The following is a 17537-nucleotide window of genomic DNA, read 5'->3' on the forward strand; positions in this document are numbered from 1 at the left end:
CTGAGTTCGCACATACAGCCCCTCTAATTAATGTGCAGTTAAGTTCAGGAGTCCAGTGCATGTGTGAAAGGGGCTACAGTCATGTTTTCATTACTTGTGGGGACAATCCATTGAGTAGATCTGCAATCAACCCAAGGTGTGCTCAACACTATAAGGTGTGCATAACAATAACATTCAATATCACACAATAGAGTAGGGGCTTTCATACTCAAAAAGATTAACCAGCGCAATTGTATCTCCATTTCTTTATTGCATGGAGGCAGAAAAGAGACAAAAGCCATCAGCTTTTCCCTACTCCAAACTATCTGTTATTATATTGGCTTTTAAACATGTACTCTGGTTGCACCTTTATAACATCAGCAGAAGGCTTTATTATATCCCTTACCCCCATAGCCCCATGCCTTTTCATAATCACGTACAACCCCAAAACATTCTCATCAGGTGCTCCAGAGAAAAGATAGAAAGATGGAGCGAGGTAGCTAATGAATGTGCATGAGTAATTCAAGCATTTTCATGTCTTGTCACTTTCAATAAGTACAAAATTGGATTACCGTCACAACTTTGTTCTTCCCCGTTATCAGTAAATATTATATATAATGAGTATATATTGGCCATAACAGAAAATGTATTATCAGCTATTGGCCAAAATGTTCATATGTGCATTCCTAAAAGCTCTGCATTGAAACTGTCTCCTGTACCCCAGGGACTGCCTGTGGAAGTTCTTCCTACCAGCAGACTACCAGTCCATGAAGGCGACGGAGGTAGCTCTGCCAGGGATGCCAAGGCAGATCCTGGCCTTCGAGCTGCGCATGAACATCATTGCAGATGCAACCATAGACCTCCTCTTCACTAAGAACAGGGTAGCTCTCCCATCATTCCTGCCCCTCACCCCATGGCCCTGTCTCTGTCTCACTCTCACTCTCACTCTCGTGGGATCAATCAATGTTTTGGAAAATTGTGTCACTCTCACTCTCACTCACTCATGCTATCTATTTTTCTCTAGACCTATTACCTTTAATAAAATTCCACATACCCTATTCTGTTGAAAGGCACAATGGTAAATTAATGGTAAAGATGCAGACGGCACCCACTGCAATGTTTGAATTTTGTTATAAAATACTACAGCAAGAACCAAAAATAATCAAAAACAACAGGCAGACCATCCTGTCTAACATACTAATTACAAACTCATGCTTACTTGATTTTTTTTTGTATTTTGAACAATAGGGCTCTAAGTGATATACGAGTATTCAGTAGCAAATATCTGTAGGGCTGTCCCTAGAGTCGACTAAAGACATTCTGACTGTCGACTTATAATAATAGGATTTGTCGACCAATACATTAGTTGATTTAATCAACATGTTTTCCACATGCAGTAATGCAGAAGCATAACAATTTACTAATTGACTAACAAGGCTTGGTTGACTTTCTCATCACAGTAGAACTATAAATAATTAGCTTGATTAATCCTACAGATTGCCAAGATTTGCCACGCAGAAAGACTCACACAATACACAAGCTTTGTAACACAAATGTTAACATCAATGTAGAATCTAATCTATCAAATTGCCTAGATAAATCTTGTTGCATCAATAATTGATTTTAAATCAAATCATGACTCCAATAATCTAAATAAAATCTAATTGTGGGATTCTCAAATATTCCCAGCCCTAGAATGTTAATTGAATAAACCAGCCATATAATTTGACATTAGGTGAATAAACCAGCCCTAGAATTTAATGTTAGGTGAATAAACCAGCCCTAGAATATATTGTTAGGTGAATAAACCAGCCCTAGAATATAATGTTAGGTGAATAAACCAGCCATATAATTTGACATTAGGTGAATAAACCAGCCCTAGAATTTAATGTTAGGTGAATAAACCAGCCCTAGAATATATTGTTAGGTGAATAAACCAGCCCTAGAATATAATGTTAGGTGAATAAACCAGCCCTAGAATGTAATGTTAGGTGAATAAACCAGCCCTAGAATTTTATGTTAGGTGAATAAACCAGCCCTAGAATGTAATGTTAGGTGAATAAACCAGCCCTAGAATATAATGTTAGGTGAATAAACCAGCCCTAGAATGTAATGTTAGGTGAATAAACCAGCCCTAGAATGTAATGTATTGTACCCATTCTGCAATCTGTTAAATAAAGTATTCATTCATTCATTCATTCATTCATTCATTCATTCATTCATGTTAAGTGAATAAACCAGCCCTAGAATGTAATGTTAGGTGAATAAATTCAGCCCTAATCAAATGTTTCTTTCTCTCTCTCTCTCTCTCTCTCTCTCTCTCTCTCTCTCTCTCTCTCTCTCTCTCTCTCTCTCTCTCTCTCTCTCTCTCGGTCTCTGTCTTGCTCTCATGTGCTGCGGTCTTCCCTGTTGCTAGGAAACCAATGCCATCCATGTGAACGTGGGAGCTGGCTCCTACCTGGAGGTTAACATTCCGATGACTGTAGGAGAGAATGGTAAGGCTATGCGTGCGTACGTATCGGTGTGCGCGTGTGCACATGGTATTATAGGACACATGTCTGTTAGGGCCCAACACCAATGCTCTCTCAGCTGTTGCGAAAGCATATGTATCAGGGCTCAACTGGACAGAATAAGAATGCCTTCTGTTCGAGAGACATTAGTTGAAATCAAAGCATGCAGAATTTATGATGGTACTATGCTGAAATGCACTGCATGATGATCTAGTGGAATCCTTCAGTCCTCCTTAATGGTTCTCCAAGGTCATTTTGCATTGTGGGATCAGTAGTTCCATTATGCTAATCTCTTTTAACAGCTCTAGGGACTTTAAAGCCTCAGAAGTCAGAATTAGCGTTTTACTGAATGCCAATGTTTAATAAACCACAACCAAATATTTGCTCAATTCACACAAATAATACCTTATTTTAAAGCTCTGAGTCTGTGCTTTCATATAATATGATACAAACTAAAATATTCATTCTGAAATATATATATATATTATTTTTTCTCTGATTTTTTTTCTCTGATTTTCTCCCCGTCCCAATTAGTCGTTGTGCCAATTCCCCCCCTCCCCTATCTGGCTGCTGTATGCATGTTCTCCTACGAGTCGGTACAAGGGCGTCCCGAGTCGATCGCACGCTTCCTCCGAGACGTGCGCCGACAGCCAGTGACGTCTTTTCACTTGGCAGCGAGGATGCTCATTGGTGAAGTGTAACGCGTGGGAGGGCACGCTATCTCCACCAAGTCCTGCCCCGCTTAGCAAGCGCCGAGACCTGACCTGTAGGCGTCGCTGTCCACAACGCCAGATTCCCACCGCCAGCTTCCCCACCCCCTAATACTGCTAATTGTATTAGTGTGAACGGCCAGCCAAGCTGGTGGCAACGCCGAGAGCTGGGCTCGAACCCAGCATCTCCTGCGTTGGTGACGAGCGCAATCTCCGCTACGCCATCTGACCGCCCCTGAAATATTTTAAGATTTTTATTAAATGTATTTAATTATCAGAAAACATTGAGGGGTGGACCCTCATTTCCAACGATGCCGAGATTACACGAGGCAGAAGGAAAACAAAAAACAAAAACAAAGATTTGTCAGATAATAAGAACACAAAGATTTACATTGGTTAAAACTAAATGTGCCAATGTACGGAAGCCCTAAGCGGCCGTACATTCATACATTTTATTTACTCCGTTTTCCCGTGATAACGAGTTAATTTAATTTGTTTTCTCGTGATAACGGGATAATTTTCTCGAGAAAACGAAACGATAGTCTAGTATATATTAGATCACTGCAGGAAACATCATTCAGTGTCAGAGGAGCAGGAGGATATTGATCACCGCGTCACATTCACATATCTCTTCAATCAAGGCCTGACACAGGCTGAAATAGCTTTATGCCTTGCTGTTACAGATAATATATATATACACATTAGTGTGCGTCATCTAAGAAGACGGTTAGCAAAGGCTTCAGCCTTATCGGCGCAATTAAAGTGAGCTGTCAAAGAGCACCTGGCTACGGGAGGCTGCAACTCGAAACTGGCCCTGTATGTCCAAACCCCTCCCACCCCCTCCAAATGTACAGTTTCCTCCCCTGGCCCTCGTATGTATATTTTCTATTAATAATGACTTGGATTTATATAGCGCTCTTCATGACACCCAGAGCGCTTCACAGAGTCCATTATTCGTTCATACACAGTCATACCGGTGGTGGTAAGCTACAATTGCAGCCAGAGCTGCCCCGAGGCAGACTCACGGAAGCGTGGCGAATAATCATCGCCTACGGCCCCTCCGACCACCACCAACATTCATTCACATGCATACACATTCATACGAGGCAAGTAGGTTAAGTGTCTTGCCCAAGGACACAACGGCGATGGGATGTACATGGGCTTGAGCGGGATTCGAACCACCAACCCTTCGATCATTGGACGACCCGCTCTACCCCTGAGTACTGTATATTTGCATATCTTGTATGTCACAAATGTAACAGTACTGTGTATACCTGTATGTCATGTACCCCCCTGAAATAAATGTATCCATTATCACGAGAAAACGCACTTAGTTTTCTCGAGACAACGAGATAAATTAATCCGTTATCACAAGAAAACGGACTTCGTTATGTCGATAACGAGATAATAAGTCGTTATCACGAGAAAACAGACTTTGTTTTCTCGTGATAACGAGAAAATGATCCCGTTATCACGAGAAAACTAATTAAATTAACTCGTTATCACGGGAAAACGGAGTAAATAAAATGTATGAATGTACGGCCTCTTAGGGCTTCCGTACCAATTTTATCAGGGAATACATATTTAAAGTGCATCACAGGTTATTCCAAGAGTCCAGAGCACAAAAACTAAAAGTAGTATTTTCCGAATTGGGCCTTGACCCAAAGAACATGCAGTGTAATCCAGTCCTGAGAGCAGGTCTTATAAGCTCCTACATTGAAGTCTTAATAGTGAAGTAATGTCAATTGGTAATTTGTTTAGGGGCACTTCGTAAATATACATATAGTACCAAAGCCCTCAAGTATATGCCTGGACACATAATACAGCCAAGGACCATCAATGGAATGTTATGCAATGGCCAAGTCAATCACCTCGCCTGAATCCAATTGAGCATTTCACTTGCTGAAGACAAAACTGAAGGGAAAATGCCCCAAGAACAAGCAGGAACTGAAGACAGTTGCAGTAGAGGCCTGGCAGAGCATCACCAGGGATGAAACCCAGTGTCTGGTGATGTCTATGGGTTCAAGACTTCAGGCTGTCATTAAAAGTGACAATTTTATTTATGGATTGTTTGTTTGTTAATTTATCGGTTCAACCCATTCATCCAAAAAACATTCTCGGCATTTAAAATCATCTGTTGCTTTTTCTTTAAAAACAGCGTTGTGTTGGGCTTTGTGTTACTGTAAATTCTGACACTAAAATGTTCACATTCACTGCAATTGAATATTTTAATATTAAAATCGGTTATCAGCCTCTCAATTAACTAATCAATGTTATCTGCCCTGTATTTGTATTATCATCAAATAGCATTATGCTAGTACTCATGTATTCATATATGTGGCCTTGATCAATACAGAGTACAAGTAGTTTAGCCTGGTATTGGGCAGATACTACCTAAATGATTGTTGCACAGTGTAGTCCCTGTGTGCTTCTCTATATGCGGAGGGGGAAGAGACTGAAACATGTTTGTGCCTAGGGCCACAAGCTGTTTGGTGCATCATTTCTGGTTGTCGGCTACCTGTCAGAGCTGCACACTCCTTGCCAACGAATATGGAATGTGAGTGTTTGCGTCTCTCCTCTGCCCTCAGGCTACTCTCCCACCATCAAAGGTCAGTTGCTTCACGTGGACACCACCAGTAGCATGCAATACCGGACTCTGCTGGAGGCTGAGATGTTGGCTGTAAGTAGCAGAAGATATTGTACAAATTCTGCTTTTTTTATTTAATTTTTTTTTAGCTCCACTAGAGAGAGATGGCAAGGTGCTCTAGGAATGGTGATGTCTGTCGGGTCGGTTGGTAGCTCGGTCAGTCAGTAGCTTAGTTGGTCACAAGGCAACTTGATTATGGCAAAAATCATAATCACGATTATTTTGATTGATTGAAATCACAATTATTAAACACAAGTACTCATTGATTTGAGAACATCATATGACAACAATTTGTTTTACCTTTCTTCTCGACCAAAGGCTGCCTTTCTGTCATCTTCTTCAAGTTTCCAAAGACGTTTTTGATTATCTTGTTTTCATGATCGTGGGAAGCCAACATCGTAATTGAAATTGAGACTCTATTAATCAACCAGCCCTAGTCGGTCGTTTCAACCACTTTGCTCAGGTGGTAAGCCTGCAACCTGCCTCATCTTCTGACCACAGGATGGTGATGAAGTATCGCACAAGAACCAAAACGGCACACTGTCCCCCCATATTCATGAGTGAAACTTGAGTGACAGCCCCTGGCCCTTATAGAATAAGAAAGATAGCTGGTGACAGCAGGCTGGGCTGTGACACCGTTCTCTCAAAATAAGCTAGTTAAGTTTAAGTTTAAGTAATTGTCTTCAGCGCTACATATACTAACATTAAAAGATGGCATAGTCGTGTCATAAAGACGGGGTGATCTTAGGGCTGGGCGATATGCCCAAAATATATCATGATATACCGGTAGATGAGTTTTGTCTTTTTTGGTTAACTTAAAAATATACAGTATGTATATCCAGAATTTGTTAGTGGTTGCCTCCGCCGATTCCCAGGCAACCTCAGTAAAAAATGCTCAATGTCAGCAAGAACTATGACCCACACAACTCCACAACTCCACCACACAACACCACCACACCACCACACAACTCTAAAACACCACCACACAACACCACCACACAACTCCACCACACCACCACACAACACCACCACACAACACCACCACACAACTCCACAACACCACCACACAACACCACCACACAACTTCACAACACCACCACACAACACCACCACACAACACCACCACACAACACCACCACACACCACCACACAACACCACCACACAACACCACCACACACCACCACACAACACCACCACACACCACCACACAACACCACCACACAACACCACCACACAACACCACCACACAACACCACCACACAACTCCACAACACCACCAAACAACTCTACAACACCACCACACAACACCACCACACAACTCCACCACACAACACCACCACACAACTCCACAACACCACCACACAACACCACCACACAACTCCACAACACCACCACACAACTCCACAACACCACCACACAACACCACCACACAACTCCACCACACAAGTCCACCACACAACACCACCACACAACACCACCACACAACACCACCACACAACACCACCACACCACCACACAACTCCACAACACCACCACACAACTCCACAACACCACCACACAACACCACCACACAACACCACCACACAACACCACCACACAACTCCATAACACCACCACACAACACCACCACACAACACCACCACACAACACCACCACACAAGTCCTCCACCACACAAGTCCACCACACAAGTCCACCACACAAGTCCACCACACAACACCACCACACAACACCACCACACAACACCACCACACAACTCCACAACTCCACCATACAACTCCACCACACAACTCCACCACACAAGTCCACAACACCACCACACAACTCCACAACACCACCACACAACACCACCACACCACCACACAACAACACCACACAACACCACCACACAACTCCACCACACAAGTCCACCACACAAGTCCACCACACAAGTCCATCACACAACTCCACCACACAACACCACCACCACTCCACAACTCCACCACACAACTCTGCAGTCTCTTTGATTTTAATAACATACAGTGGTGTCTGACTACGTTAGCTAAGAAAACCCCCTACTGTTATTTATCCTTCTTCTTTGAAAACCAGACCATCATTTCAGTTTTCCCTGACATTTTGCATTTTGTACATTTTAGTTTTGTATATTTTGTATAGTGTTTGGTCTTTACTTTTTACTGTATGAAGCACAATTTCATGCATTTGACTATAATGTACATGTACCTTTTGTTATGTGACAAATAAAACAAAACTTGAACTCGAGTTTGAGCACCAAAATAACTAACCCCTGGCCTAGACTGTTCTAGTTCATAACAAAAGACGTAAGCAGTACACCAACAAAGCAGCAGAAATATTGTCTCTGAATTATTTTAAACCATGCAGAGTTTATCAGAGCTGTCTTGACAAATGTCTACTTTAGAAAGAGAATGATATAGCGGGGAAAGCAGGACGGGTGAATGATGAACAATATGCTGTCAATTTGTCGTCTGAGAGAGAGAGGGAGAGATGATGTTAGGGAGGGTGTTGCTGCAGAGATACTGTAGGTGTTGTTGTTGCTGCAAACTTGGGGCATTAGTAAGGCAATCAAATGTTGATCGCTTGATGACGTTTGTCTCTTTTCTTCCTCCATGCAATAAAGAGGTGAACACGCATGTCTGTCCATCCTTTTAGAGTGGGAGAGCACCTATTGTTTTTATATTACATTTTCTTGCTATGATTCTTGAACTTAACCATGAGCACAGTTTGGCTCGATGAGGTCGTCCAAAGAGAGCCATTTCCTCATCTTCTTGTGCTAGACTATGGCACAATGAAGCCATTTTAAAGGTGATAAATAAGCAAAAGCAAAGATAAGACTTCTGCTGATGTTGACCAAAGCCTGTTGTGCCTCTGTCTGTATGTCAGTTCCATGTGATCGCCAGCTATCCGCGTGTGTGGAACATGCCCCAGTCCTGGCAGTGTGAGATTGAGGTGTACAAAGCGACCTACCACTTCATCTACGCCCAGAAGAACTTCTTCTCGGGTAACAACCTCCTTGACCCCTGACCCAACCTAGACTCGCCTGATTTTCTCCTGCTGTCCCCCAGGGGCCATAAATTAAAGGAGCACACCAACATTATGGGAAATTAACTTACCGCCTTCTCCAGAGTCAGACAAGAAGATGGATACCAATTTCCTCATGCTAGCCTAGGTTAGCACAAATGAATGGAAGCGGATATGGATCAGGGGTGTTTTTGGCCAACAGCTAGGTTTGCTGATCTGTATCCGCCGTATCCGAGAGGAAATTGGTATCCATCTTCTTGTTTGATGTATTTCCCATAATGTTGGCATGTTCCTTTTAACAATGACATTCTCTTGCAGCAACATTTCTTCAGGCCAGGATTTCACCACCTCAGCTAATGATCTTCAGACTGGCCCCATTCACTCAAACTGTCAAATCATCAAATATTCAGATTCATTTAAATATTAATGTTGAAAAAAAAAGAAATTTACAAGAAGTCGTTCTTTCTAGACCTGATCCAGGACTGGGCCAGTGACAGCGCCCCAGACATTTACTCCTTTGTACCCTACGCCTGGAAGTTCAAGATCCTCTTCCACCAGTTCGAGATGACGTGGGCCGCGAACCAGCACAACTGGATCGACTGCTCCACCAAGCACCAGGAGAACGGTGAGGAGGATGCGACAATGACAGCACAGCTATTGAAGAAAATTATATTTTATATATATATATAGAGATATTATTTATATGATATAACAATGATGATAATATTGATAATAGAAAACAATAAATTGTAAATGTTTTTAATTGTTTCCACTGCACCGTAGTATACAGACGAGGCCCCTCTTGAATGTAATGCACATAAATATGGCAAACAAAATACACCACCATCAACACCATGGTTAACTAGAAGGGCACTCTGGGAGATGCCGACACCATGCTCATCTGGGTAACGCCAGCTGTGTACACCACTAGGAACATTTATTATTAGCCTATATTTCAATCCTGCCATGAATGGAGACACTCCTGTCCTCAAACTTGGGGAAAAAATCTGGAAAAGTAGCAGTTTAAAAAAAAAAATTGCCAATATACATTTTGTATATGTTATACGTAGTGATGCACGATATATCGGCCGCCGATATAATATGGCCGTTTTTTTACACATCTGTATCGTTCCGATATCAAGATAGGGCCGATATGAACTGATATTAAAAAAATATATATATTTCTGAAAATAAGTTACAAAAGTAAAAAAAAAAAAAAAACGTTTTGGAAAATAGAAAATAATCATAAAAAAGTGTTTTCTATACAGATATCGGTATCGGCCAGAACAGCAATATTAATATCGGGTATCGGCCACAATTTTCACATCGGTGCATCACTAGTTATACGACTTCTGATCTCTCAAAACAAGGAAGATGCGATGACATCATTGCAAGATGACATTACCGAATTACGTTGAAGATGGTTGAAGGTTCTAAACCAATTGTTTGGAGGAGCTACGCCAGCCACAGATCTTGGAGGGCGGTGATAGCTTGAAATCCTATACATTTTCCCATTGACTTTTGCGCTAGCACTCATTGGTGGTCTGTACAATCTGATGATAATAAGATTACATAGCAGTGATAATAATTACATAGCATAGTGCTAATAATTACATAGCATTTGCTTTACTTTTATAGCCCATAATTGTAGCTCGGAAATATTTAGGAAAAATACAGTCTAAAATAAATGTAGGTTTAGTTTATCTTTAACTCATTAAAATGGCTAGGCACTACGTCATCATATTCCAAAACGCCACTTCCGTGTCCTGTTGTTTCCAGACGGGATATTCAAAGGCAGGAACATTTTGCAGTGCTGTGTCCCGTGTTGCAGCAATAGAAATTATCTCAACAAAACAGTCTCTTCCCCTGTTACCGTTTACAAAAATTTAAATAAAAAAAATTATTTGAGTTATACGAGTTGAGATCTTTTTTCACATACTTTGAGAAGTCAGCGAAGTCATTGCTGTTTACATTGGCCGCATTAGACTAAACATGCTAGTGGACACAGAAGTAATTTGTGACATCACACTAGCCATCCCTATACCCTCTTGCATCCCAAATCATTAAAGCACTATGGCCATACGAATGCTGTGTCCCTTTGCTTTGTTACAGTGTACCTGGCTGCTTGTGGCGAGACGCTCAACATAGATTTCACGTTGCCTTTCAATGAATTTGTCCCGACCACCTGCAACATGCGCTTCTGCTTGAGGGTGAGTCGTGCTGGAAGACTTATTTATTTATTTTGCCATGGATGTTAGACCAAACATTCCTATGTTCATTTACTGCAGTTCTGTTTCACACATTCAAAATGACACCTGACTGAAGATACATGTCTAGTATGGCAAGCTTTGTGATAAATGTTATACAGTGTGTATATCTAGGCAGTTTACCGCATTCAATTCAAATCTAGAGGCAAAATGTAAAGTGCTTCGCTGCAAATACTTTAATTATCTAACAAATACTCAATTATCTAACAAATACTTTAATTATCTAACGAACCAAATTAAAATGTAAACGTAAAATACATAATTCAATAACAGGCTGACTTCCATTTTTTGAAGAGGAAACACTTTTAACAAGTATATCTTGTGCCATATTTGTTTGTTTGTTTATGTGTCCATTGATTATAAAAATTTTAAATGTACATTTTAATTACATTTTTATAAAGAAATAATTATAATTGCGGTTACCAAGAGAAGTTAGCATCAATGCTTTGAAACTCACTGTGTGTGTTGCTCCCCTCCCCACTTGTACCTTTTAGGCGGAGGACACAGACATGCGCCTCTCCCTGCCAGAATGCCACCCAAGCCGATGCCCCCTCCTCACGCTGGCCAAAGAGTACCAGAATCTGAAGACTCCCCCGGACACGGGCATGCCAGGGGAGAGCCATGGAGCGCCCCCACCCAAACGCAGCAAGCCTCGCTGGAGGAACATCACCCTTGCAGAGTGAGTAGAACCTATGGCTATGACCCGTATCCAGCCATCATCAATGACTCAAATCCTTATCTGGGGAGAGAAGGAAAACATCAGGGTTTATGAGTTGGTAAAGGGTAGGGATGAGCATGAGTAATCCATTACTCCTGTACATGCCGTTTCAACTGAACTTGAGGTTTTTGAGGGTTCTCGATCATTTATTTTACATTTGGTTACCACCTAGTACGTTCACCAAAAGTGCTTCTTTTTGCCACTGAAATGGAAATCTCACCCTGAAATCTCACTCGGAAATCCCGCAAGGCGTGAGTTATTGCAGGATGACAACACTGGAAGCTGTGGAGCATGAATGTGTAAGAAGGATTCTATGGATGGTTAACATTACCACAAACAGTTTGCTGTGTTGGAATACAGCTGTCGGAGTTATCTAAAAGATAAAACAGCTGTCTTAGAGTTATCTAAAAGATAAAAACAGCTGTCTTGGTGTAATCTAAAAGATAAAAACAGCTGTCTTAGAGTTATCTAAAAGATAGAAACAGCTGTCTTAGAGTTATCAAAAGATAAAAACAGCTGTCTTAGCGTTATATAAAAGGAAAACAAACTAAATGGTTTGTGTTTGTGCATTTCCAAATTGTGCCAACAACATGTCGCCCACTTCGCATAGCGTTCATAGGTTATTGATATGGACATGTCATTCCATGAGCAGAGAGACCTGCTGCAGACAGAGTTTTGATTGATTGATTGATTGAAAACTTTATTAACAGATTGCAGAATGGGTACAATACAGTACAGCTCAATACACACAATTGTTAAGGGGATGCAGACCAGAGAAAGACTTTCGTCTTGTTTACATCAGGGTCCCCCATTTTCAATTCATCAGGGCATATATGACATACATGACATACAGATAGTCAGTACTGCTACATCTATACATTTATGACATACCAGATTTGCAAATACAGTACTGTTTGTGATACAGAAGGAGTCAAGAAAAGGGAGTATATACATTTGACGTAGAAACTGTACATTGGAGGAGGTTGGGTGGGGGGGGGTTGGGTACATTGGGATATTGACAACCATACTGGGTAATTTACATTGGAGGTGGTTGGGGGGGGGGGGGGGGGGCACACTGTATAAACAAGCAAAACTGTACATTGAGGGGGGGAGGGAGGAGACACTGTACAAACAAACAAAATTGTACATTGGACTATTGACAAAACCATACTAGGTAAATGACTGTACATTGGAGGGGGTTGGGTTAGGATATTTACAGGGGCCAGTGTTGAATTGCAGTCTCCCGTAGGTGTCCCTTGAGAGAGGTTTTGAAAGTGGGTAGTGATCCACATTCCTTTACAGCTTTGGGTAGGGCGTTCCACATTGATGTGGCATAATTGCGAAACGTGTTTAGTCCCTTATTTGAGCCGAATCTGGGTTTAACATGATTTGTGGAGCTCCCTCTGGTGTTGTGATCGTGGTATTCACTGACCTTTGGGAAGTATTTTGACATGTACATGGGTACCTTGGTCGTGTAGTGTATCTTGTAGTGGAGGTGATGTAATTATTACAAATGGTAACAAGTCAGCAGGAAGGGTACAACTCTGGCAGCTAAGGGGAAGTAACATTGCTCGTCAAACAGTGTCGAACTTGAGTGCATAGTAGATAATAATATAAGCAAGGTAGATGCCTTAGTAGCATACTAGTAAAAGACAGTACAAAGGTTAGTTGTTTTTATTTCTTTTTTCATTTCAGATATGTATTGAAGAAGTGTGTTTTTGGTTAACCTGTTCCACCCCAGGTGAAAATCTGCAAAAAATGTATACCTAGGTAAATGGAATATTGCTCCACTTCTACAAGGGCTATTTGCATATTCTTGGTATCTAGGTACATCTATGGACCTCAATGAATGTATTCTCAGTGTCAGAAATATTGTGTCTATTACTAGGCTTGCTTAAATTGTGATGAAACAAAGGAAAATATTAATTATGATTTTTCTTTTCATCTTTGACAGTGAATAACACCATGATAATAATGACCAGACTTAAAAAACTGCCACTGACCTCGTTCAGTACCCTCTTGAGATCATGTGTACAAAAGATCTAAGGAAATTAATAAAGGGAAGATGATAAAACCGAAGGTTCTGTATATACAGTACTGAATTCTCCCATCCGGACCAATGCAATTTGAAATATTATTATAGAATATAGAATATATGCTTATACATTACCTTATTATAGCCAATTCGCACATTTATATATATATACATATAGTATCTTTCAAATGCCAGAGTTCAATTTGGATTTAGTATCACCAGGCATGCATAATAACAGATAATAATATCTACTGTACTCGACTGTACTTTTTTATTTTTCTCACAGTGCAACCATTTTGAAACTAATTTCAGATCTAGTTCCTATATGCTCACAATAGGGAGGAGAAACTAACTGCGTTTCAATATTTGTCAAATCGTTACTTTTTGTGGCTTATCAAGAATAATAACAGTTATTGACATATTCCATAATTCAACTCTGAACTTTGAACCCCCATAGAACTTGAAGGGAAATGTTCAACGCTGTTCTACACCTATGAATGCCCTCGACAAAATGGCCGCAAAGAAACTACAATTTGCATTTTTTTAAATTTCCAAAATGGTCGCCGGCTCGGATTATACTTCTTCAAAACGAGAAGGTAAAACCATATTATGCCACTTATAACCTATTGCTAACCTATTGCCAACCTAACGTTTTACATTCTACATGCTTTTGTGACATGTTTGTGATGGTAATACTTGAAAACGGTTGATTTTAAAATCGCAAATGATTTCCATCAATCATTATTTTTTTTTTTTAATTTGTCTTTTTCCCCCTCCATTTTCCTCCGATTTTTCTCCCATCCCAATGTTAGTCGTATGCCAATTCCCAGTCCCTTCCTGGTCGCTGCGCTTTACCCCCCACAGTCAGATCATTTGGGAGAGTGGAGGCTACCACGTGCTTCCTCCGACACACGTCCAGCCAATCACCGCTTCTTTTCACCTGGCAGCGCGGATTCTCATTGAGAGGGCGTAGCGTGTGGGAGGACCACACTATCCCCCTCACGTCCAATCCGCGCTTAGCAGGCGCCCCGACCGAACTGTAGGAGTCGCTGTTTACAACGACCCGGACCCACCCCGCCAGCTTCTCCCACCCTCTGATACAGCCAATTGTATCAGTGCAGACGGCCAGCCAAGCTGGTGACAACCCCGGAGCTGTGAGCTGGATTCGAACAGGCGAACCAAGCTCACAGCTCCGGGGCTGGTGACGAACGCAATCTCCGCTCGACCACCTAACCGCCCGATTTCCATCAATCATAAAAATATGGATCTATGATCATCATAATGGCAAAAGGGGTCGGTACCGACCCAGAGGGGTGGAACAGAATGACGGAGAATTGGGCAACGGTTGATACTCCAAAAGTTTAATAATATAAATCTGAATTATTATTATTAATGAGCACTTGCCAGCTGTTCCTGTTGTGTTTTAGAACAATTGAATCGCAATCAAATGACTAGGCCAGTTGGCCTGAATCATTAAGGTCAACATGGGCAAGAGCCTGCATAATGTGGTATGGTAATTAATTAAATTGGACAAAGATTTGTCACACCTAGCCTGCCGCTCATAGGGCATAGTACAAGTCCATGTGACCAGGCACAGATTTGGATATTTTTTATTATTTTGATTATACATGATATGATCATACGTTCATAGGTTCATACGTTCAAAATAAGCCATCACTTGTACAAATCGGGCGGATACTTAGAGTTGACGATGACAAAAGAGGTAATTATTCTGTTAGAGGAGAAAGTGATTACAGCGGAGCGTTACATCAAAAACACTAGACTGAACTTTATGTTTCAACGATAAGAACTCACTCACACACACAGAGAGGGAGAGAGAGAATACATACATTTTGGTGTGCCTTCATCTCCCTGCAATTTACCTTCCCCTCTCTAGTCTACACACACACACACACACACACACACACACACACACACACACACACACACACACACACACACACACACACACACACACACACACACACACACACACACACACACACACCTACACACACACATCAAAGGCCCCTCCATCATATAGCTCTCCTCCTTTTCTTTTGTGGCCTCTATCAATGTCCCTCTCTGCATCTTATCCAAATAGCCATGTTATTATGAAACCAGGGACAAGCACCTCTATCCTCCGTTACGTATGAGCAGCACATGTCTGACAGCCCGATCTGCGGATCGCACTGGAGTAGATGGAGAACCGATAGGAAATATAGAAATAGATCAGTGGATTATATGCAGATGACCGATTCAGATACAATAGTAACACAAATGGTTCCAAAGCTATTTAATGTTTCTCTGCATATTTGCACACCGCCAACAAAGTACTGGGTCCATGTCCGTTGTCTCTTCTTCGGAATGGATTTGGTGCCAGCTGTCATCTCTGCACGTCTCCGCCATCGAAACTGGAGACTGAAAGTACTTAGCCACTCCCCTCAGACAACATTGTAGTTTTTTCGCACAGCGCGAATCACATATTTATTTTAAAATCCCTGTAATCATTGGAAGATTGTAGGACAGAGACGTGCATTCCGTCAATACAGCCTTTAATTTCAGGGAGGTGGTATGTGCATCTTCAAAAGCCAGTCTGCATATACGCATGCCTCACGCGGGTACTTTGATATAATCTACTGCTCTGTTTGTGGAAGGAATGGCACGTTCATTTAAGTATCATCATCTTGCATAACGAGTCGCACGTAGCTTGAAATAATAATGTGAAGTCAGTCGGCTGCTGTTCCCATTTAACATAATTTCCTCTCTGCAGCTGAAATCCAAGACCCCCTTCGTTCCCATCAATCATTGCTGCGTATCCTCATCGAAAAAGGCGAGATGCACACAGTGTTTACACTTGTAGGCCTGCTACAAAGAAAGTAATTGCTGCAGTTTGTTTCCATAGTAATATAATTTCCACGTACATCAATGCTCCTGGGCTGGTAAACAACATCAATGCTCCTGGGCTGGTACAGGCTGAGTGGGAGATAATCAAACCATGTGGACCCACATTATGCATCTGTGCCTCATGACGAGCCACTGTCTATTGGAGCAATTTGCATCGCCTAACTTGATTTGCCTTTGATGTTCTCTGGCAGTTCACCTGTAGTGACAGATTTGTGACCCAAGACACTGAGCCTCTCCCGACTGCTTCTCAGTGACTAGATCAAAGTAATCAGGAGACTGAAATGGTCACCCGGATCAACACTGAAAGAGTAATTTTGTTATTTTCTTTTTTATTTATCTACCGGTATATTTATTTTTCTAAATTAGTTAACTTATAACGTCAGCCACTGCTTGCAGCAGAAAATAAAGAACATAAAAGAAAGAACTTTCATGCAATTAATAAAAAGTCCTGAATAGTGAAGGGACAAAAAGTGCGACCAAATCTTATACTGGTGCCACCCACAGAGAGTTGGTCGCACCAGTGCCACTAGCGGAAAACTTAGTTTAGAGCCTTGTACTTTCTTTTTGGCTAAATGTTTTAAGCAACATGTTAATTTAACCATTATGGACAGAGCCAGAATTTGTCACAGGATTTGGACCAGACAGGAAAAGGACTCAATGACTCACGTGAGAAAAATAACTCTTGTCAGACCAACCTGCTCTCGCTCTCCATCATCCACATAATTTGTT

At 41.4% G+C, this 17537-nt stretch overlaps 1 protein-coding gene across 1 annotated transcript in view; it reads left to right on the forward strand.

The window, feature by feature from the left end:
- kiaa1109 (KIAA1109) overlaps positions 1-17537 on the forward strand; it is a 347797-nt gene that overhangs the window by 76016 nt on the left and 254244 nt on the right. The window contains exons 11-17 of the mRNA XM_084310762.1: positions 704-860; positions 2396-2474; positions 5788-5879; positions 8744-8861; positions 9351-9506; positions 10994-11091; positions 11643-11827. Coding sequence (XP_084166888.1) covers positions 704-860; positions 2396-2474; positions 5788-5879; positions 8744-8861; positions 9351-9506; positions 10994-11091; positions 11643-11827 — 885 coding nt within the window. The remainder of the gene's footprint in view (positions 1-703; positions 861-2395; positions 2475-5787; positions 5880-8743; positions 8862-9350; positions 9507-10993; positions 11092-11642; positions 11828-17537) is intronic.

This window comes from Notolepis coatsorum (assembly GCF_963971535.1).
Source record: "Notolepis coatsorum genome assembly, chromosome: 3".
Lineage (NCBI taxonomy): Eukaryota > Metazoa > Chordata > Actinopteri > Aulopiformes > Paralepididae > Notolepis > Notolepis coatsorum.